This window comes from Macrobrachium nipponense, chromosome 7 (assembly GCF_015104395.2).
Source record: "Macrobrachium nipponense isolate FS-2020 chromosome 7, ASM1510439v2, whole genome shotgun sequence".
In the NCBI taxonomy this organism is placed as follows: Eukaryota; Metazoa; Arthropoda; class Malacostraca; order Decapoda; family Palaemonidae; genus Macrobrachium; species Macrobrachium nipponense.
In genome coordinates this window covers 57,655,024-57,679,467 of record NC_061109.1, presented here as the reverse complement: position 1 = coordinate 57,679,467, position 24,444 = coordinate 57,655,024, and the positions used below count along the sequence as shown (strand labels likewise).

Here is a 24,444-nt window from a genome sequence, read left to right as displayed (position 1 = left end):
ATATATATATATATATATTATATATATATATATATATATATATATATATATATATATATATATGTGTGTGTGTGTGTGTGTGTGTGTGTGTGTGTGTGTGTGTGTGTGTGTGTGTATGCATGTTTGTTTTTACATTTTGATGTGAAACAGGTGAACATTAATAAACAAAATTAAGTTTTTTTTATGAGTGCCATTGTAAGAAATGGAAACATCCTTATCTGCACAACGAACTCATGCTAATAAGCACGGGTCTCCAGTAACTTCAAACACACAGATATCCATAATTCCCAAGACATATCTTATCATTACGCAATACGGAGGTTGGTGGGACCATAGATTGCAGCATGGGAATTCGTCAAGTGTTTTCGCTCGATATTTCCGAAGTCTAGAATATTCACTAGTCCTTGGGTATTTCTAGATCCCATGCACTGAAATGTTAGTTAATAACAACTCAAGAATGTGCTTCCCATGATTGTGTTGTGTCAAGTACCAAAATCACCAATACTGATGGAATAAATAATTTTTTGGTATCGTTAAAAATATAAAGAAATAAAGAATAAAGCAGATTGCAGACTTAGTTCCACGTTTCGTATGAAGCATATCATATCATGCACGTATTCAAGATGCCTGGATACGGTATGATCTACCAGACTGAAAGCTTTCTGTCTTAACCATATTGAATATTCACAGATATGAAATCTTCCTTCAGTCAGTTTTGGTATAGTGTAATAAGTGGCTTAGCATCGATATAAAAACTTAAATATTCTGTGCAACGACACATTTCATATAGAGGGTATTGATTTATACTGTATATTTGAGTTTACAAAACCTCAAAATTTTATAAAGTGGCGGAGCATACCACAATTTACTCGCGGCAGAGCGTACTATTTTCTTCTGCCAAACAGATGTCCATTTGCATGGTCAACACGAGACTACACACTCTTTTTGCGTATCTGTAACACTTGACAGTGTTAATCAGAAAGTTTGAAGGTTCTGACACCGCCTGAATTATTCAGATTGCGAAACAATTAAAATTTTACGTAAGAGTGAGCTCTGAAACCTTTTACACAAACTCGTGTTAATTTTTAACATGTGCATTTGAAAAAAAAAAAAAGAATACCCAGTGAGAAATAAATCATAAATAGTCACTGCATAACTATAAAGCTACTGCAGGACGTATTTTGTAATCCAGATAGTATAAATCGTGCCACTAACCGACTTCTCTCAATATAGGTTTTCAAGGACAAGAAGGTCAAAGGAAACACTGCTAGATATTTCTTGTACCGCAAATAAATGCAATTTTTTCAAGAAAGCAGTAACGCTTCAGCTAATATCAATGTCTCTAGGCATACTCCCAAAGTGGACAAGCCGGCCATAACGAAAATATGATAACTTTTCGGTGTAAATAAGGTAATGGAAAAGTTTCAGGCCACTGACGCCAAGTGACAAGAGCAGACGACACCACGACCTTGTCAGCTGATTGTGTTTTGGGGAGAATAGCAGTTAAGTCTAGGGAAATATTTCCTACCGTCCTGTCATTTTACCCTACAAGGTAACCTCAAAACAACCCCTTACCAAGGAAAATACGTATATTATCTATTTTAATGTTAAAACCAGTCATTATAAATTAAAAATTTTGTTTATATTGTGTTACTTTGTTTAAAATAACGACGTGAAATACCGGTCAGCTTCAGGATAGGGAAAAATATTCAAGGAAAAACACCCAGAGATTCCCCTAGTTTTCTTGCCATCGACGTTCCTCATCCCCTCCCCGGCTTATCTGGCAAGCGGCAGCCGGTACGTGCAGCGGACAAGCAGAGGACGTTTCTCTTGGCGGTAAAGTCGATTTTCAGCAAAAATGGCCTTAAACAAATTGAGCATCGACAAATTAGACCTCGCCGGCAAGAGGGTGTTCATGAGGTAAGGTTGGGGTGTCTTAGAACAAGTGTAAAGGGACGGAAAATGAGGTTGGGGTGACCTTACCCCATAGGCTGGTGTTTACTGTTATGGAAGAGGCTGTCGTATTTCGTGAAGGCTTGACGAATTTATTGATTAATGAGTATATTGATTAACAGTTTACTTATCTTTTTACTTTTGCAGTCTTAGACTATCGTAGTTTAGATTTTGAGTGACCGATGAATGTATGCTAAAGACCAGACTATCCTAGTACTAGGTAGCTATACCTAGGCTATAAGCTAGGCAAGGCTAGCCTTTCATACTGAAACTCTTATCCTCATAAAAATGTAGGCCAAAACCATGATTTTCTGACTCATTTCACTGGAATTACTTCATTTATACATTACTTCCCTTTTGTCAATTATTGGGGCGTGGTAGGAATGTGGGTTTTAGCTTTAGATTGGGGTAGTTAGATCTACCTAGGTACTAGCCTAATAACTCCGCATCAGGTATTTCTTTGAAATGACAGTTTCCTATAGTATTTGGGTTGCTTATGAAGATTTTACAGTGATTTTTGGGGATCGAATGTAATTACCTAATCCCCAGGGGCTAGTACTAAACACAGTGAAATACATTTGACGCCCCAATCCCTAGTGGCTGTCGTATGCACTGGAACATTCCTTGCAGTCCGTGCAGAGTTACTATTGCTTAGAATTACCCTGGGTTAGCCTAGCCTAACAGAAGGACATATTTTTACCTAACCTAACCCAGGGCACTATACCTGCCAGTGTTACATTTTCATTGAGTACCTAATATCCCTTCTTTCTCTTGCCTCCTAATAGGGTAAAAAACCGCATGGTACAGGGGTGGACCATGTACGATCAATGTGTACAACCCCAAGAATTCATCTTGTAAATGATAATAATAACCATACTTTTGGCACATTGTGTAGCTTAGACTACACATGATGTTCCACCACTTGAACATACATTCTGCAGAATGACACTTGAAATCTGAACAAAAGTTGGCAGAAGTGATTCTTCAAATTTATATAGTATCACTATTGGTTCAATGAATATTCATCTAACAGCATCAGAACATTATTAATCTGCACTTCACATATGTTCAGATTATTGGTTTCATCATTAATTTGCTAAACTCCACACAATCGTGTAGTCTCCTGATGACTGCAAATGCAGACTTATGAAAGGGAAGTCAGTGCACAAGAAGCTCGTCTGTCAGTGTTCTTGCTATTCTTAGGACAAAGCTCATATCTTTTTAATTGACCACAATGTTTATAGAAGTCAAAATCACAAAGACTAACTACTTATGTTATTTATAAAAGGTAATTCTACCTGATGACTCTAAATCTTTTTGGGGTCAACTGTTATGTACCCAGCAATGATGGGGGACTTTGGGAATTCGGGGTTTTGCGTGGGGAACACACGTAAACAAAGCACCTATGTTTGTGTTCTGCTAGAGGGCGAGAGATACACAAATCCTCAGGGAGCTATATGTTCCACAGAAAGGAGAGGCTGAGGAAAATCGGGGTACTTGGGGGTGGGGGGTGTAGTAAGTACGAGATGGTAAAGAAGGGTTGGGGGTATTAGGTAGAGGCGCCTAGACGTAAATAACAATTGATCAACAAAGACCACTTCTACATCATAAGCACAAAATCTGTAGGAAAAATCAATTTCCAAGGGAAAAACAAGCATGGAGACATCGCACATAATGAGCTCATCGTGAATAAGAGCACCTCGGTGGTGTGATCTGCATGGGCTTGGCCTGCCACCTTGGTGGCTGCAAGTTTGATTCATGGGCATTCCATTGAGGTGTGAGAGATGTGTATTTCTGGTGACAGGAGTTCACTCTCGACATGGTTCGGAAGTCACATAAAGCCGTTGATCCCATTGCTGAATAACTACTGGTTCCATGCAATGTAAAAAGACCATACAAACAAACAAAAACCAAAATTAAGATTTGAATAATGACTATAAATCACAAAAGCACTCACCTTAGACAGTGAACACACGAGTCTTCATTCGTTCCGCATATGGGGTAGGCAAAAACCCAATGTAATCAATGAAAATTGAGTAACGATGGTATATTTCGATGTAATTACAGCAATGATATAATCTGAAATAACGTTAACACTCCTCTAATCCCATTTAATGGGGAAAATTCAACTACTTTAAGAATAAAGGACGCCTGTGTTGACTGGACCGTAACTCGTAGTTAACTAATGTAAATAACGAAAAATAATTGGGTTGGCTGTAATGGGTTGGTGACCTGGCCTGTGATTGGTCGAAAGAATGGTGGGGGGTGTTTAAAGGGTGGTGGAACGGCGCTTTGCACGTTATCCGCAATTTTAAAGATTCTTGGCAAGTAAATTTGTACTGGCAAGAAGGAAATAATGCGTTGTGCGCTCGCCACAAGGGTTACAGGAGGTTATATATAGTCGATTCAAATCAACCGTGCATCTGATGTCTAGGCCAGTCCCTTATGATGCTCCCGATTGGCTGTTGATAAGCCAATCACAGGGCCGGAAACTCTGTCAGTCTCTAGAGAGACTTCAAATAGGCTGGATTCATGTTCCACCTCTCCTGAAGGATACTTTTGAAAGATTTATCCCTCAGGAGAGGTGGGACATACATCCTGCCTATGTGAACTCTCTCATAAGACTTGAGAGTTTCCAGCACTATGACTGGCTTATCAGCAGCCAATCAGGAGCATTGTAAGGGACTGGCCTAGACATTAGATGCACGGTTGATGTGAATTTACTATAGCAATGTTTAAGGGGATTAAACTGCAATTTTAAAGATTGTAACATGATTGGTTGGATTCGTGTTCATAGGTCTATCCCCCAAAATACTCCCCACTATTTCCATCACTGAGATGTCAGTTTGTGAACCAAAAGCTCCCCTATTACATGGAGCATGCGCCGTGGCATTTGGTATAGTAGTAGTAGTAGTAGCTGAAATAAGACTGTGAAGCGGCTACATTCTCGGTTTATTCGTCGTCTATTCTTGCTTGTATTTTGTTCCAAACGTCATATAGAGCAAAAAATAGCACAATAACATGCTACAACCTTCTCCCAGGTGATTTACCTGACCTATAACCCTGCTTTCCCAGCAGTCCCTCTTACCGTAGGATAGAGTTCTGGGGTAATAATTCTCCCTGTGGTCTCCCCCACCCAAAACCCCTGTTTCCCACCGGGTTCCCCTTACCGTAGGATAGAGTTATAAGGTAAATTACATGTTAATTACAGCCGAATCCCAAAAACTATCAGTAAATTGTTAATAAACAACCAAAATACTATAGGAATCTGCAAATTCCAAAGAAATACCCGCCACAGAGTTGCTAAAATTAAAGTCTGGGGTTACTCATGGAAAACTACGATGGTTCACAAGATGCAGTTTTGGAAGGTTTAGCAAATCACAAGGTGACTGTATAGCATCACAATTCTCGTCATCCGGTACACGAGGTTTGGAATATGTACTTAATTCCGTATAAAAGCCTGTGATTACATGTAAATGTTTGCACAGGTAAAATTCAACAGATCTGGGCTCTTTATCTTGAAGATAGCAAGGGATCACTTTCATGTGAAGTGAAAAGACACGTTTAATTAAGCCTAAATCCAGAGGTGAACAAAATACATTTCAAATAATTTTATAGTACTGAATGGAAATATGTAACTTTCCTTAAAGTGCAGCAACTGATCTTGAAGCTACTTATAAATACAATAATCATTTCTAAAGGTTCCAGGAACCTATAAAAATTATTACTACATTATGTATGTAGTGTCTTGGTTGTGGACCCCCTTATAGTAGAATACTAATAGGAAAATGAACTTGACAATAAGAGGTTCCTGCCTTATCAAACTTTGGCAAAATCATATGAGCCATTTTTACCTTTTCAGAGTCGACTTTAATGTTCCACAGAAGGATGGCAAGATCACCAACAACCAGCGTATTGTGGCTGCCCTGGACACCATCAAGTATGCCATTGACAACAAAGCCAAGAGTGTTGTTCTCTGCTCTCATTTGGGAAGGCCTGATGGTATGTGTCATTGCACCAAAAGTGTTTAAAGTAAAATATTGAATTCAATTATATTTGATCCTTAGCATTCGTATATCATTCAAAATTGATATTGTTCCTAACGGGAATCCAAACATTTCTAAAAATCAGTTATATTTCAGGAAACAAAAACATGAAATTCACACTAGCTCCTGTGGCTGAAGAACTGAAGAAACTCCTTGGATGTAATGTCACTTTCCTCCCAGACTGTGTTGGGCCAGAAGTAGAAGCTGCGTGTGCTGATCCCGCACCTGGGTCAGTCATATTGCTTGAGAATCTCAGATTCCATGTTGAAGAGGAAGGCAAGGGTGTTGATGCATCTGGAGCTAAGGTTTGTTGCGCTTGGGTTTGACTACATTGTTAATGATGGCATGAAAAATCACTGTGGTATCTCTTATTTGGATGCACATGGTAGTCTGGAGTTGTCTGAATAATCATGTCATTTTTTTAATGCCTGCAGTTTTCCCTGAATAATTATAGTTATTTTTATAATGGGACACTTGGAACTTGCCAAAAATCACTTACCCATTGACCAGACTTTTATTGTGCAGTGTATCATCATTATTATTTGTCATAATGTGAGTGTTCAGACCAAGCTGAGAATTCTTATTACAGGATGAATTCTTTTTAGGTCAAAGCTGACCCTGCCAAGGTTGCCGAGTTCCGTTCCTCCTTGCGCAAACTTGGCGATGTGTACGTAAACGATGCTTTTGGAACTGCCCACCGTGCTCACTCATCAATGGTAGGTGAAGGATTTGATAAGAGAGCCTCAGGATTCCTTCTGAAGAAAGAATTAACATATTTTGCCAAGGCCCTAGAAAATCCAGAGAGGTGAGTTAGTTATCTGTTAAATCCCTTTTCTAATTTACTTTGATATAGTAATGGAATGTGTTTTATGGGGTGCATGAGATGAGCTTTTATGTATGTTTGACAGTGTCTCTTTGAAATTCCAGTCATTGCTCATTTTTATACTTTCAAGAAACTTTAATGCCTTATTCCATTAGTCTAATTTATTTTTTGGAAAGAACTGTTTGTAGTTATGCAGCAGTTTATGAATAATTGAGAAATTTGAGCAAATGTGTGATATGTATGGCTGTATTTTTAATATTATTATATTCAAAAGATGAACCCTATATTACTTGAAACAAATACGCGAGCTATGGAAATTTTACCTACTGCAGTTAATAATACAACTTTATGGAGGATTTAAGTTTGAATGTGTGTTGCATTTCTAAATCTCATATTGTACATGTGCCTAATTTCTTGAGAATGTGTAAATTATGCAAGTTATGTAACAGAAGAATAAATCTTCACTAAAATTTTGAATAAATTAAATTACTGTACTTGGGGAAAAAAAAGGGTTTGGAGTCGAAACGTAAGGGTAGAAATTCATCCAGTTTTAAGAGATTTTGCCATATATCATTTCAGACCCTTCTTGGCTATTCTTGGAGGTGCTAAAGTTAAGGACAAGATTCAGCTCATCGAGAACATGTTGGATCGTGTCAATGAAATGATGATTGTTGGTGGAATGGCTTTCACATTTTTGAAAGTCCTCAAAGGAATGGAGGTAAGAAACTTTAGTTTTGAAGTTCCTTAAATATTAATGACTTTTCTGTAAGGAAACTCGTATAAAATGGTAATTGCGGTAATTAGACTTGTAAACAAACTTATGTACAAGCATCAATGCCTGCCAGGAAGGGGGGAAAGGAGATTTTGAATATATGTTATAATGGTGTTGCCTAATAATTCAATTTGCACAGGAAAGCATTTGATATTAAGTATAGTAGGATGTCAATAAATTTAAAACAGGGGTAAAGCTTTACACAAATTAGAGATTTGAACAGAAAGCTGATGAAAACTAGTTTTCTAACTTGTACCCTAAAATATTTGAAAAATACTCTATAGTAATAGATATGAATGATAAGATTCTAAAAAAAAAAAAATCTTCCTCTTTCAATGAAGAGGCAGAGTGATAAGTTATAATATTTCACTTTTATTTATTATTTAGTGTTTTCCAGTTATCTCTCTCTTTTGTATTGACTACTTGCCTCTGCTGATATTTGGGCTCCAAAAGAGATTCCCTTTTTTCCAAGTCCCTGCAGGGAGCTGGTGCCATCAGTGCACCTTCTGGTACACTGTAGGCATCACTCAAGGGTCTTTTCAGTGTCCCACCCTTTGGCCCAAAGCTGCAGCCTCTTTCATTCCTTTTACTCTAACCATTTCATATTCTCATTGTTCTTTCCGACTTTCCATAATCTCTAACAGTTGTTTCATAGTGCAACTGAGAGGTTTCCCCTCCTGACACCTTTCAGAGCTTCAGCACTGAATGATCTCATAGGTCCCAGTGCTTGGCCTGTGCCCTGAATTCTATATTCTATTTTGAATCATTTTTCTCCCTTTTAACTCGGAGGCACCAATACATACTTATTCCAGATTGGTACATCCCTTTACGATGAGGAGGGTGCCAAAATTGTAGACAAGTTGATGGCAAAAGCTCAAGAAAAGAATGTCCAAATACATTTTCCAGTTGACTTCGTCACAGCTGACAAATTCGACGAGAATGCTAATGTAAGTGGAAACGTTTTTGCTTGTATACCATGCTTTCCTTTGGGAATATGTTGCCTCTATTTTATGATCTTTTGAATAATCAAAGGTTAAGTTGTTCTGACATTTTAACACTTGCATGCTCTCATCATAACAGGATGCTCTCATAATCAACAGCTCAGGTGAACGTTACCTTAAAAAGTGAAGTAATCATACCTTAAGTTTTTAAACAATAGGAAATACTATGATAGAAAGTTTACTTTGAAAAAACAAAACCATGACCATTAGCATGAATTACTTTTGTACATAATCTCGATAACCTCTTTGATAGAGCAGCCTGCACCATTAGTGACATGTTTATTTTATTTTCCAAGGCAATTGTGAGTTTTGTACATGCAACTTCCCCGGCAGATATATACTTAGCTATAGTCTCTGACGTCCCGACAGAATTCAAAACTCGCGCACACGCGACAGGTTTAGGTCAGGTCGGTTAGCCTCCAGCCCACTCCGCCGACTGGGTGGCAGGGAATAGGAACCATTCCGTTTTTCTGTTTCCAACCAAGAATTTTTCTGTCGCCGGTAGCAACAACATCGTTGTTGGTACCTCCTGCATTGGAATTCTTTTCTCGTTGGCCGAGGATTATCTATCTGTCTTTTGGTGATGTACTTTGATCTTTGGTTTTGGCATACGCTTATCGTGGACTGTTTTTTGGATTTGGAATTGGATTCTCTTTAAAATGTCTGACGTGGCACCTGTATTTAGGGTGTGTGCGAAAGAGGTATGTAAGGTGAGGCTACCGAAAGCTTCGGTGGATCCTCAGCACAGTTTGTAAAAAATGTAGGGGGAATGATTGATTCTGAGACTAAACACCTGTCTGGAATGTGGAGAGCTTAACGGAAGTGGAATGGAAGACCTTGGCCTTCTTATGTAAGGAAACCTTGAGAAAGATAGGGTTAGGAGGGCTTCCACAGAAGCTCAAGTAGATCCTGCTCTAATGAACAGGAAGTAGCTCCTAACTTTCATAGTATTTCTCCTGCTCATAGTTTGGCTTCAGCCCCTTCCCCCAGTAGCGAACCTGTAGATGCGTCTACGGAAATGGCTGCTATGAGAGCCTCAATAATCAGCTTGAAAACGCAACTGCAAGCGATGAAGGAGACAGGTAAGCGCAGTGATGTGTGCAGTGATTTGTGCAGTGGTCCCCAGTGAAGTGGAGGGGGCGTCTGACCATGGCCACCGAGAGAGAAGGCCTAGCGGATTAAACGTCATCAGGTTTTCCCAAGCAAAGGTAGTCCGACTGACCTAGACCTACGGTCAGTCAGAACTACCTGCTTAGTACTGCTCTAAATTCAGAAGGGATCACACCGCTGATTTTTTTCGAGTGGAATTTACCATCTTTTTTGCGTTATTGTAGACCAAAAGGGATATTGATAGTGAACATAAGTTTGCGAGTGTTTCTGCGACGATGCCTTATCATTGTGTTGTCCCAAATTGCAAGGGGAATTACGAGACAGGGCCCAAGGTCAACATATTTTCTTTCCCCAAGAATGAAGAACTCGCAGCAAGATGGATACGAGCCATAAAACGAGAAAGCTACACCCCGACCAAATATAGCAAAGTGAGTATACAAAATACACTTGACATTTACCTCATTACTATTGAAATTATAATATCGTTTGTGGAATATTGGTGTAGTGTTTTGCTAATAAAATCAATATACGTAGCTTAGGAGGATCATGGACATACAGCTACATTTGCATTAATCACCATGATGTATTTATTTGAGATATTCGGACACTTCAATATTCGTTAATGGGCAATAGTTTTTAATATACTGCAAATCTGTTTTTCAGGTTTGCAGTGTACATTTCGTGCCAGAGGATATATATGGGAAAAATCCTGTTATGACAAAAGTACTGGCACAACCTCAACTACAAAACTGAAAATACCACAACTTCGTGAAGGTGCCCATCGCATCGGAGAGAATCTCCAGATTCGAAGAGAGCAAGGAAGGATCAATCAGCGATGCAGGCTGCAATAGCAGAGAGTGTTGCAGTAGACATTTTGTATACAAATTCTAGGCTATTCAGTTCTGTTGATGAACTTGTTGGGAAGCTACAGTTTTTAGATACTCAGTATTGGACTTTGATAAAAAATAATGAGGGACTTTCAATTTGTCGTGTTGCGCATTCCCGTACCCAAAAATAATTTTATCCCTAATGATAAAGAATAACTGCGAAGTGCAAGCTTTCGTTCAAGACACTGAAGTAATCGATTAGGGGACTTCAAGATTCCCGTAGAAGTTCATGATACTAATACACTTGAAAAGATATTGGATAACTTAAGTAGACGGATAGCTATAAAAGAAGTTCAAAAACTTGCAACAGCATTAGTGTTATTCAGTTGGTGTATTTCATTTTTATCCATTCTTTTAGATGAACCATCATTCAAACATTCTACCGTACTGAAATTTGTTTGTGAACAACTGCATTTAATGACTTAATAAGTTGGATTATTCATCTGAGTTAGTGATATTTTTCCTCTGTCTTCTATAATTGTTCTCCCCAGGGATACAGGCTCTTAGAGATAAGAAATTTCTTATATTACCTAGCTACTCCACTATAAAAAGGGTGTTTGTTTCAAAAAAATTCAGTCCGGCCACGGAACAAGATGATACAAATTTCTTGTGTACATCAAAAATAAGTATAAATCATTATTGCCCAATGACAAAGTAGTGATCCTGATGGTTGATGAAATTCATCTAAAACCATATTTTGATTATAAAGGGGGAAATATTGTTGGCTCAGCCTTTGATAGCAGCGAGGCTGCAACAAGCGCATTTGTTTTTATGTTTAAATAGCGTACGGTCAAAATTCAAGGACGTTGTGCATATTATTCCTACTAAGTGTATGAAAGCCCCAAACTTTGCATAATATATTGAAGAAAATAATCATTGGATTGTAAGAAATAGGCTTTACAGTATTCTGTGTTTGACCGATAACAATGCCATTAATGGAAAAGCTATGTCATTTTTTGCCCACCCACCAAAATTATCAATTGTGTACATCATCCTAGTCAGAGTGTATGGCCTCTCTCTTTATGTATGATTCCGTACATTTGTTGAAAAGTATAAGAAATAAAAGGGAAATGTAATGCTTGCAAAGAATGATCACTGGAGCGCATGATGAGGATATCTTTCCAGAAAATCACAGATATCTTTCGGGAATTAGTAGGGGCTCTTATTATATCCTCATGATACGGCAGCAAATATTGTTATGTATTGTTATATAATAATCAATAAATTAACCACAAATACCTCATTCAGAAACTTGTAATGACCAGAGAAAATTTGCCTCAGCACTCATATATAATATTCTTGTAGACGATGAGGCTCTGTTTCCAATGAATTTTGCGACTCAGGACACAGCACTGAACAGATAGAGAAAATGATGATATGGGCTTCTACAAATGTATTAATGAATAATTATTGTTGTCAGGAAAATAACTCGATTGTAGCAAGAAAAAACTTTTCTTAACCAAAAAAAGAAAGTTGGAGACTGTTACGAAAAAATAATACTTCCAGCATTCAAATAATAATTTAGAGAGTAAATTATCATTATTGTTTTTTTTTATTTTTGTTTATTCCATATTTATAGCACCAATTTATGATTATGATTATGCTTTGTAAAGTCCACTGCTTCTTTGTTTACTTACATGTATATAAATTATCTTGATGTACTATTTTTTTTACTACTACATAATTCTATCATCCTTAAACTACTTCTTTTATTTATCATCCATAATTAATTCTTTTATATATCAACACAAGTATTTCTTCTATTTCCTATGAGTTATTATCAATTATACCATAGGAAGTCAAGAGGGCATCACAAATGTTTAAGAAAGTTTATCCGAGATGCGGATTAAAGCACAACCATCGGACTACCTTCCCTGTTTCGCGCCCCCATCGAGCCGGCCTTCTTCTCTCGTGGCCATGGTCTGACCGACTCCGCATTGCTCCTAGGCCTAGACCTCTTTCAGACTCCCATGACCAAGGGAGGAGGAATGTCGAAAGCCGCAAGGGGATGTAGAGTATTCCCAACGGTCAGGCGTCCCTTCGGCAGATCCTGTAGCCGCTTCCCAGGCTGCCAAGGATAGCTACTGCAAAAGCGTCCTGAGGAAGTGCTTTTCGGACTCAGACTCTTCGTCTCCCGAAGGGATGGAGTTCTTCCGCTAAGTCGCGTCCTCTTAAGAGATCCTGGAAGACGCCAAATAGCGAAGCGTTACGTTCCAGTCCGGAGCCTTTTCCGGATTATTCGCCTGCTCGTAAGAAGAGCCAGCCTGAGAACTCCTGACTCGTCTCCGGAAGACTTTATCACACAAGACAAAGGAAGTCTTGGTAGGACTCCAACAGCAGTTGTCTGCCTTAGTGGGAGTTCTTTCTGAAGGCTCTTCTAGGAAGAAAGACACTTTCTCTTCCCCATCAAGAGTTCCGTTAGGAGAGATTCAGAGAGTAAGCGTCCTGGCGTTAGCAGACGCTCCTCGCCTGAAAGGTTTTCGTCCCCAGCGAGACCTTCTTCGTCGTATATGACAAAAATCGGAAACGCCCTACGAGCAAGAGTTCTCCCAGGAGTTTGGCTAGAGAAGAGTTTGCCTCCCATGGCAAGCATCAGGAGCCTGATTCGCGAATTTCTCGTGAGAGAATTCGTTCGACTAAGAGCTCCGGGAGAGAAGAGAGTCCCTCTCTATTTAGAGCTCCGCTAGAAGAAAGGAGCGCTCGTTCGTCCTCGAGACATTTTCCGAAGGACGCAAGAGTTTCGCCGAATAGGCCCGAAGATTGGACAAGTTTTCTTCTCCTCCTAGGAGGAGTAGGAGAGATTCTAGCTCCTCTCCGAAAGACGCAAAGGGAAAAGGAGTTATTCGCCTGCTAGACGCAGGTCAACAGGACGCAAAACGTCTCCCCTCATGGACGACGGGAACAAAGGGTTCTCCTTTCTCCTCGCAGGCGCATTTCGCCTTCTAGGCGTCCTCATCAGGACGCAAATGCCTCTCCTTCTCGGACCAGGCAGCCTCACCAGGACGCAAGCGCCTCGCCTTCTTGGCCTAGGCGCTCTCACCAGGAACGCAAACGCGTCTCCTTTCTTGGCGCCAGGAACAGGATGTTCTACTTTCGCCTAGCAGGCGTTCTTCGCCTCACAGGCGCCCTGATTCAGGACGCAAAGCGCCTCTCCTAGCAGAACGCAAGGAGCAGATCAGAAGCCCGAGTATAGGGAAACTCCAGGACTCGTACAGGAAGGATGATAGGAGTAAGGAAGAAAGGAAAAGACTTCCTTCAAAGGATCGGTCTCCTGTTGAGGAAAAGCCCTCTTCTCCTGCATCACGTTTGGAAGAAGTATCGGATGAAGAGATAGCCAGATGCAGGAGTTTCAGACTATAAGAGACTTGCTTCTCTGTTGCTGCAGGTGTTTGGAGACTCACTACGCCAGTCGGATCCCCCTTCGCCAGGATCGTTTATTATCCAGTACGAAAATGTCGAAGGCCTCCTCATTCGTTAAGATGACCCCTACTCTTTCTATGAGAAAGTCTCTGAAGAGTCTCGAGAACTGGCTCAGGGCTAAGAAGGAAGCGGGTAAGACAGTATTTTCTTGTCCTCCCTCTAAGTTGACAGGGAAACCAGGGATGTGGTATGATACCAAGGAGCCAATGGGCCTGGGTCTCCCTTCGTCCTCTGATGCGGATTTTTCCGCTCTTGTAGATGCGTCTAGAAGACGCTCTCTACACTCGGCAAAAGCCTCTTGGGGAATGTGTGAGGTGGATCATCTCATCAAGGCTCTTCAAGACTCTCGAAGTCTTTAACTTCATGGACTGGGCCTTGGGAGCTTTAGCAAAGAAGTCGCAAGAACCAGACTTCGTTTCCATGGAAGAGTTGGGCAGTGTTTTAACCTGCCTAGACAAGGCGGTTAGGATGGCTCAAATGAAGTGGCATCCCTTTTTGGATCCTGTATTTTGAAGAAGAGGGCGTGTTTAGCTCCTTCTTAACGAAATCTGTTTCTCCTCTGCAGAGGATCCTCCCTTTTATACGAGCGCCCTCTCTAGTCACCTGTTTCCTCAGGACATAGTGAGGGACATTTCTAAGACGCCTTTCAGAAAAGGCACACAGACCTGCTGGCCCCAGTCAGCGAAGAGGCTAAAGCCTGCTGTGCCGCTGGCGAAAAGGAGAAAGGTTCCCTTCCAGCAGCCCTTTCGAGGAAGGTCTGCATCAAGAGCTTCTCTTAGAAGTAGACGACCGGAGAAGAGAGGAAGGTCTTCTCGAAGGCCGTTCGTTCTCAAAACCCAGTGAGACGGGGGTCCTCCAGATAAAATGTGGGTGCCAGGCTTCTAGATTTTTACGAAACTTGGCACAGAAAGGTGCCGATGCCTGGTCCCTATCCATCCTAAAGAAAGGATATTTAATCCCCTTCAGGAAAAACCTCCCTTAACGACAACTCCAAGGGAGTTAACAGCAAATTACAAGGAATCTGTCAAGAAACAAGCCCTTCTACATCTCGTGGAGCAGATGCTTTACAAGGAAGCCATAGAGGAAGTAAGAGATCTCTCTTCCCAGGGGTTTTACAATCGCCTGTTCTTAGTTCCGAAGAGCTCAGGAGGGTTGGAGGCCAGTTCTGGACGTGAGCGCCCTGAACGTGTTTTCGTAGCAAAGAGAAGTTCACAATGGAGACGACAGCCTCGGTGTTAGCAGCCCTGCGTCCAGGGGACTGGATGGTATCCCTGGACCTGCAGGATGCTTATTTCCACGTACCAATACACCCGTCGTCCAGGAAATACCCTCAGATTTATGGCTCAAGGAAGAGTTTTTCAATTTCGGGCCCTATGCTTCGGACTATCAACGCCCCCACCCCCCAAGTATTCACGGGACTAATGAAAAATGTGGCTCACTGGCTTCACCTCGAAGGGATTCGGATATCCTTGTATCTAGACGACTGGCTGATACGAGCACAGTCGTGAGTCAGATGTCTGGAGGACTTAAAACTGACACTGGAGTTAACACAGTCCTTGGGACTGTTGGTAAACCTCGATGAAATCCCAGATGATTCCCCAGCAGAACATTGTTTATCTGGGGATTGCGGATGGATTCTCGGGGTTTTCAGGTGTTTTCCATCCACAGGAAAGACAGAACCGCTGCTTTGGAAAAAGTAGCAACCTTCCTAGAGAAAAGAACCAATGTTCCGCGAGGGAATGGATGATCTTCTTACTGGGGACCCTTTCCTCGTTGGAACAGTTCATTTCTCTACGGAAGGCTTCACCTAAGGCCGTTGCAGTTCTATCTAAGAGAACGTTGGGATCAGAATCTCAAATCTGTCCGATTCCTTCCAGATCACGAAGGAAGATAAAAGTGGGGGAGGACCTGCGTTGGTGGATGATCCGTGCAGGATCAGCGAAGGAGTATCCCTTCACGTTCCGAACCCTCGGCTAGTGTTGTACTCCGACGCCTCAGATGCGGGGTGGGGAGCCACTCTAGGGACGAGAGAAGTGTCAGGCACCTGGAGGGGAGAACAGGTGTCCTGGCACATCAATATGAAAGAATTAGCAGCGATTCACCTGTCCCTCATACACTTCGAGGCTCAGATCGTCAGGTTCGGGGTCCTGCAGATCAATTCGGACAACACAACAGCCCTAGCTTATATCAAGAAGCAATGGGGGAAGGAGCGCACTCGTTCTCCCTTTACAGGTAAAGCAAGGGAACTACTGCTTTGGGCAGAAGAGAGAAGAATCACTCTCCGGACAAGATTATTCAGGTCCAAGGGACAAAAATGTACGAGCCGACCTTCTGAGCAGGAGAGACCAAGTACTGCCTACAGAATGGATGTTGCATCAGGAAGTATGCAACAGACTATGGAACCTCTGGGGGAGATCAAATATAGATCTTTTTGCCACCCATTGGAACAACAGGCTGGAATGTTACTGCTCCCCGATCGCCGACCCAAGGGCGATTGCGGTGGACTCCCTTCTCCTCGATTGGGCCGGAATAGACGGGTATGCTTTTCCTCCGTTCAAAATATTATCGGAAGTGGTAAGGAAGTTTGCAGCAGCAGAGGGAGCCAACTTGACCCTCATAGCCCCGTTCTGGCCTTCACAAAACTGGTACACAGAGGTACTGGGATGGATGGTAGACTTTCCGAGATCTCTCCCAAACAGGAGCGATCTTCTCAGACAACCCCACTTCGACAGGTATCACAAAACCTACCCGCTCTCGCTCTGACTGCCTTCAGACTATCGAAGGACTTGTCAGAACGAGAGGCTTTTCTCGAGAATTTGCGAAAGCTATCGCAAGAGCGAGAAGACCATCTACTATTCGAGTCTACCAGTCGAAGTGGGATGTGTTTTCGCAGATGGTGTAGAGCTCAGAAGATATCCTCTTCCAGTACCTCTGTGACAGATATAAGCCGATTTCCTCCTGTATTTGAAGGAGAAATGTAATTTAGTAGTCTCTACAATTAAGGGCTATAAGAGTATGCTATCTTCAGTCTTCAGGCATAGAGGCCTTAACATTGGGGAAGACAAAGATTTGCATGACCTGATAAGATCCTTCGCGACGTCAAAGAACAGAGGGATTAGAGCACCTAATTGGACTTAGATGTGGTCCTAAAGTACTTAATGACCTCAAAATTCGAACCTCCCTGTAAGGCTACGTTCAGAGACCTGACAAGGAAGTCTTTATTCTTGGTCGCGCTGGCTTCAGCGAAAAGAGTAAGTGACTACAAGCCTTAGAACATAATGTTGGCTTTAGGAACGACTCGGCGTTCTGTTCCTTCAAACCAATGTTTTTGGCGAAGAATAGGAACCCTTCGAAACCTTGGCCTCGAACATTCGAAGTAAAAGGACTTTCTTCGCTTGTAGGAACAGAGCTAGAAAGGGCTCTGTGCCCAGTGAGAAGCCTTAAGTTCTACATAGAAAGGAAGAACGAACTACAGGGGAGTAAGGAAAGTTTATGGTGCTCAGTGAGAGATCCCAGAAGGCAGATCTCTAAAAATGCTCAGGCGTTCTTCATCAGAGACGTAATCAAGGAAAGCCCATTTACAGTGTAAAGAAGAACACTGGACCTCCTTAGAGTTAAAGCTCACGAGGTAAGAGCAGTGTCGATACCTCTTTGGCATTCCACAAGAACTTGTCTATACAGACTCTAGTGGAGTCGACCTTTTGGAGATGCAATTCGTCTTTGCAGCTCATTACTTGAGAGACATTCAAGTGACGTATGACAAGTGCTTTACTCTAGGAGCGTACGTATCTGCGGATTCGTTGCTGGGACGGGAGCTGACCCAATCCTTTTTATTTATTAAGTTAGGGTTTTTAATGGTGTTTGTGCTTTTTTGGTCGATTGAAAGAGGGTGCAGGAGTTGACCCCTTTCAAATCGTAGTGCTAACATGTTAGTGTGGTCAGGTGATCGGGATTGGTCGTTATGCTCCTTGTGTTGTCTTAAATACCTAAAGCTCTATCATGTAAGAGGGTTAGCCCCCGTTGGTATGATACAGGTCAAGGTTCTGCCATGTAAGTGGGTCAGCCCCCATTGGTACGATCCAAGAAAAGGCTCTACCATGTAAGCGGGTAAGCCCCCATTGGTATGATCCGAAAGGGTTATCAGTCGCAGGTCTCATCCTCTCTGTAACTCTGATGGCAAGCAGACTCATAGACAGTATCAATGAAGTCGTCTTCCATATCAGGTAGGAACCAAGGTTGTTTTTTGTTAATATACCTACAACTACGTTGTTTCCCTGTTTTTATATTCAAAAATAATTAGTATGTAATAACTGTCTCTTGCCCTCCACCAAGGGTGTCAATCAGCTAAGTATATATCTGCCGGGAAGTTGCATGTACAAAACTGATATTGTTAGTATACAATAAAGTTTTGTACATACTTACCCGCAGATATATACGATTAATGGCCCGCCCAGCCTCCTTCAGGAGACAGGTGGAAGAGAGAAAAATTCTGGTTAGAAAACGGAATGGTTCCTATTCCGCCACCCAGCGGCGGGAGTGGGCTGGTCACTGACCTACCTGTCGCGTGTGCCGCGAGTTTTGAATTCTGTCGGGACGTCAGAGACTATAGCTAAGTATATATCTGCCGGGTAAGTATGTACAAAACTTTATTGTATACTAACAATATCATTTTTGTTTATATATTTTTACATATCTACCATGAATTTTATTTAGTTCAATAGGCTATGAAAAGGTATATTTCCAGAAATGGTTGTAAAAATTAGGTTTAAATAGTATTGGTGCATACTCTCCAGTCTAAGAACAAAAATTAAAAACATCTCGGTATATGCGCAGTTGTATGTGTATACTTTGTGATTATTTTATATATTTTGAAGTCGGGGATTCTCCTCTAATGAAAGACCATATTTGCAGATTAATAGATTACTACTTTTTTTAAAGAAGATGAAATTCAAACTGTTCATATTTCATTGTCATTTGCATATTTTTTTTCAAAAAGAAAGGCCATCATGATCATATTGGTGGTTAATCAGGGAAATTTTTTAAAGTTTTACGATATTTTATTTACTTCATATATTTTGTTTAATTTACATTAGTGTACTAATAATTTCTCAATCAAAATCAGACTGGGTCTGCAACGGTTGAAGGTGGAATCAAAGGAGATTGGATGGGCCTTGATTGTGGACCAGAATCCATCAAGATTTTCAATGAAGCAGTTTCCCGTGCAAAGACCATCGTATGGAATGGGTCAGTAATTTTTTGTGTTGCATATTAAGCCTTATTATACATATAACCTCCAGCAAAATAATGTAGAGTGAAAGGAATAACTCATTGACTGTTGCATAATTGATACAGTGTTGATCAAGGTTTCTTTTCCTTACTTATGTTACTATGGAATCATTTTTTCCCTTGCTTACTATTTGAAAATAATAAGAGATGAAAAAAATACGAAATGCGCAAAGATAAAGCATTTATTTATTGAACATGTAACAACGTGATGTAACACTCGCAGCAAAGTAAAATCCTATCTTGAATTCATAAACATTCCCTGGAAGACAAACAACCATGCCACCCAGATGCTTGGTATCCTAGGCACTGGCTACCAATCTTCCCATTCCTCGAATCCTAAAAATAGAAGAAAACTATTAACAAGACCAAGATATGTTAAGTAACAGCTGTGACAAATGAAGATATTTAAGTTTTCATTAAGTTACTGCCACAGTTAACTAAGGGATGTTTCAGATATAAAAAAAATTGGTTGATAAAGGGTTCTGGATACAAACTTATTTTTAAGGCTTGATGAAAGTGCACTAACCAAAAAAAAAGAAAAAAAAAAGGGCAACTTCAATGTCTTGTTTGGTGTGCCAATCAGAATGAGAACTACCTCAAAGAATGTCTTGCTTTGGTTGTTTCCTGAGATGCAGCAGAGGATTCCATGTCCAGGCCAACAGTGGTTATGAAAGAAAGGATGATGAATGTGAAGTCTCACGGGAATCTCATGGTCAAAACATCAGTACTGTAAAGCAGAAGGATTCACATGAGAATGAGGCCTAGTATCTAGTGCTTGGCATTAAAAGTGAAAGGTATCTGCCCCATCTTGGCTAACCCTCACTTAAGTAAACAGTAGTGTGAAGTAAAGTTGACAATGAAACACGCAACTAGCGCTTAAGGTAGTTACGCTTGGAAAAGGTATAATGGATTATCAAACTATTTGAGCACACAGCATGGCATAATCCAGGTATCTTTAATAAGGCTTTATCAAAAATTTTTTATAAAATGCTTGCATCTTCCTGTGCACATAGAAAAATCGAAGAAACTGGAATTTTAACAATTAAAAATGAAAATGGAAAAATGTTAAATTTCACTGTAAGTGTCTTTAATGACAGAGAGCTGTTTTTATCATTTTCTTGAGCAACTTTATATTGATTTTATGACAAGTTATGAAGATCGGACTGGAGAGTTTTGTCCCTTCATAACTGACAGGTTCTCGGTTGTCTTTATATGTACAGTGGTCCCCACCTATTCATGGGGGATGCATACCATACCCACCCCTCTCTGGAGCCCCTAAAAATATGCTTAAAACAGCCTATTTTGTTTAGTAAAACTCAGCCACCCCACTAAAAATTTTTATACCTGTTTTTTTTTTTTAAGTTTTATCACAAAAAATGCATTTTATGATGAATTTGACAAAAAACCAGGAGTTTGTGGATATTTCTCATAGGATAATACCATGAATAGGCTAATTTACCACGAATTATAGGGGGAAATGTTCCACAAATCTGAGAGTCCACGAATGCGAGGGTTCCACTGTATTTCCTTTAAATGGCTGATATGTACTCATCCCTACAGGTTTAGTTTTTTGTTTGGGGTGGGGGGGGGGAGCATTGGTTTAAAGGGTTACTTTTCCTCATCAGTATGAGCTAACCTTATGGGAGTTGAGCGTTTCAATTTGTTTTCCTGGCTAAACTAATAAGATTACAGGTACTTATTAGTCCTAGCATTTTATTCCAATATCATTGATTATCATCTGCTTTTATCCCAACAGACCATGCGGCGTGTTTGAATTCGACAAGTTTGCCAATGGTACCAAGAGTGTCATGGACATGGTTGTCAACGCCACAGCCAAAGGATGCACGAGCATCATTGGAGGCGGAGATACAGCAACCTGCTGCGCTAAGTGGAACACAGAAGACAAAGTGTCTCACGTATCTACTGGAGGTGGAGCTTCTTTAGAACTTCTTGAGGGTAGGTTTTGATTTATATACAGTATCTTGGCAGTTACAACAACTCACTCATACTCTTTTATTATAACTCCTGGTGTCACTCTGCTCCTTGAACCAAAGCATGAGTTTTATGCAATATTTTGTGTATGATAGGTGGTGGTTGTAGGTGTTCCTACTTGAAATAAATTACTTCTTTACAAATAAGATGCCGAGTGGCACAGTTACGTGGTCAGGCCAGGATAGTTCGCTTTAAAGACACCAGGTTTTTTTTTTTACTACACATTAAGTTGAATCTATTCATATAAAAGGAGGTTGATTTGGGAAAAGTGGCAACATCAGTTTTCATGCTTCCAAATCTGAATTTTTTTGTCATTCATATTTGCTAGCTTATTTGTTTACTATGACCTCTAATTATATTGCTTTTGGAAAGTTATAATGATTTTTATGATACCAATTTTTTTTTAGCTCTTATCTCCAATTACTTGTCACACATTCAACAAGTGTTTAAAAATTGAAACAAATTTTAATAAACGCTCCCACAGTTACTCCCCACCCTTAGTAGGGTGGGGTAAGCATAGCAGATGTCTTGGTTGCTCATTCTACTCTTAATCTCTTAAGAGGGGAGGAGGCTTCTTGGACACTGGAGAAAAGCTGGCCTTCCAATCACAGGCCTAGACGCCCCTACTAAAGCGCCTTCCAATCACAGGCAAAGACGCCCTACTAGGCTGAGATACTTGTCCACGGACCCAAACCACCTCACAACGAACACGTTCACGTGGGAGGCAGAACAGGAGAAGCAACAGTCTCTGGGAGAGGAGAACTCCTAGGAGGTACAGGATCAGCAACCTGAGTAGGCACCTACCTCTTAATCGGAACCTTATCATCCTTACGGTGAACTCAAACAGGCTGAGGTGACAAAGAATCAGCTTGAAGACTGAGGAGAGTGAAGGTCATCACAAAAACTGGAACACATTCATGTATGAGCAGGGGAAAAGCACATCCATGCTGAGAAGACAGCGAAACACCCCTCATTCCAGAAGACGAAGCAACAAAGTCCTTGAATCCTCCAATGTCTGACCCGAGAACATGGGAAGGAGGGGAAAGAGCTCTCAGTTTACTACGCTTGAAGGAACATTTCGGATGGTTCAACACCGCCTGACTGCAATGGTGTCATAGACGAAGCTGGGAATGTTGTCATGGCAACAGGTGTGGAAGAGACAACACCGCAAAAGACATTATGGGCTGACAGGATGCTGGGAGTGACATACAGCATTCAGATGGTCTTGCTGGTGGCAAGAGAACCCAGTAAGCGTCACAGTTGTTGATGGCATCCCGTTAGGTGGGGCAGCACACGAGAGCCAAAGCAGTGGAGACCTGGAGAGGGGGGACTCCTGGTGGGACCAGAGGAGGTGGTTAGGAGACTTGAAATGTGACAATAGGCCTCCTAGAAGGGAGAACCCTGTATCCTTGGGAGGCCCAAACAGCCACCACTCTTTTACGTATTTCTTATCTGAAACAAAGGAAGAAGATGGAAATGCCTCCTCCCTACCAGGAGGGAGATTGGCTCCCATGAGAGAGGGCCATGTTATACACAAAATCATCCTGTGCAACTCCTGGTACTTCCAAAGACAAATCAAGTAGATACCCTGTGGTGCTCCTTCTTATTGTAAACAAAAGGCCCTCCACTACAACAGAGACCAGTAACGACATTCTGGGCAAGGTTAGTGATAGTACAAAAATTGGAATGGCATCTACTGCAAGTGGTATGGGGGTCAGTAATGGAAGACCCCACCCAAAAAAACCTTGAAAATGGAAACCCTGGAATGCCCAGACACATGTTGACTGGCCTTGGGTAAAAAGTAGAGAGAGAGAGAACAAATAAATCACGGCTAACAAAGAAACCAGCTTGGGAAGTTGTGCAAAAGCGACGAACCACTCTCCAAGGCAATCAAGAAAGATTTGCCCTTCACAAGGTTCCAACCCTTGGTCAGTTGGAAGCCCTGTCCAAAGTGAGGCCCTGGGTCGGTTGACCGCTTCCATCTCTCATACACATGAGTTGCCAGATGCCACAGATTCCTTGCTTTACAATCTCTTCTTAACAGCAGTTTATATCCTCATAGCTGGTACTTATAGAAGATTTAATCCTATTGTTAAGTTTTACCAAATGTTTGTTCCTGTATTAATATTTAAAATATGGGAGATATTGTTTCTTTGTTTTGATTCTTAATAATTGAGAGATCTATTGGAGACTTTATTGGCTATATGAGGTTTATTTTAGTGATATTAAAATTATCTATTATTGAGATTCTTTAACCAGGTTTGCTTTCACCTTCAGGTAAGTTGACTTCCAGGAGTTATGCTTGCTTAGCGTTTACCATTAGCCTGTACTGATCTTTGGGTGGTGTGTTGGCTTTTTGTGTTATGTTCACCTGTTTTACATTATACGACTTGTTGACTCGAACGTGTTTCTATGTTTGGTGAGTGTCTGGATTTATCCAATACTGCTATTGCTTATTGTTCATTAAGTATCATAAGAATATTTCATTGACCTAAATTGTAGTTAGTTTTGTAATCATTGTAATTGTTGTTAAAATGATTTATTTCCTATTTAATTCTTAATGTTAAGACATTGGAAATATTTCGTATTATTAGTTATAAGTAGCATAGCTACTATTTGTGTTATTGAGGAAGAAATGGGAAATTATCCAATATTAGAAATTGATTAGATTCTACTGCATAAAATTTTCATACACCTATGACTGGTACAGCATTATTGTATGCATATATAGCAATTTAATGATTTTCAAGAACCATTTAAATGGATGAATAATATTTCTCATTCAACTATTTAGCAATATTTTGACAGATTTTAAAGGTTATTAACTTATTTTTATGTCACATTGATAGAGAATTAAAATGGTGTATTGTACACATTCATTATAGAAGCTGCATTTATAGTTTATGTGTTGTCCTGTTGTTATTTATTTAGTTATGAGTGATGTTGAAATGAGATGGTTGTCCAGAGTGGTAAATCTGTAAAAGAAATAAATATTATTTATTTACTTGTGGGGTGGTTACTATATCTGCCTACACGAGAGAATGGGCAACAGGATTCATGAGCGAGGCGAGTAATAACCCACCGGGTTCAAAATTGCGCAAGACTGGTGGGTTTCCGTTCTTTGAAAGACGCATCATAAGCCGAAAATCATCAT

The 24,444-nt window shown here is 40.6% G+C and overlaps 1 protein-coding gene across 1 annotated transcript; it reads left to right on the top strand.

Annotated features, from left to right (window-relative positions):
• The first annotated feature begins 1,761 nt into the window (after nucleotides 1-1,761).
• Nucleotides 1,762-21,290, top strand: LOC135217262 (phosphoglycerate kinase 1-like). Its single transcript, XM_064253003.1, has 8 exons — nucleotides 1,762-1,920; nucleotides 5,816-5,955; nucleotides 6,096-6,304; nucleotides 6,605-6,804; nucleotides 7,402-7,540; nucleotides 8,407-8,541; nucleotides 19,135-19,256; nucleotides 21,055-21,290. The coding sequence occupies exons 1-8, from the start codon at nucleotides 1,859-1,861 to the stop codon at nucleotides 21,263-21,265; spliced, it is 1,218 nt and encodes a 405-aa protein (XP_064109073.1). The 5' UTR covers nucleotides 1,762-1,858; the 3' UTR covers nucleotides 21,266-21,290.
• The last annotated feature ends 3,154 nt before the right edge of the window (nucleotides 21,291-24,444 follow it).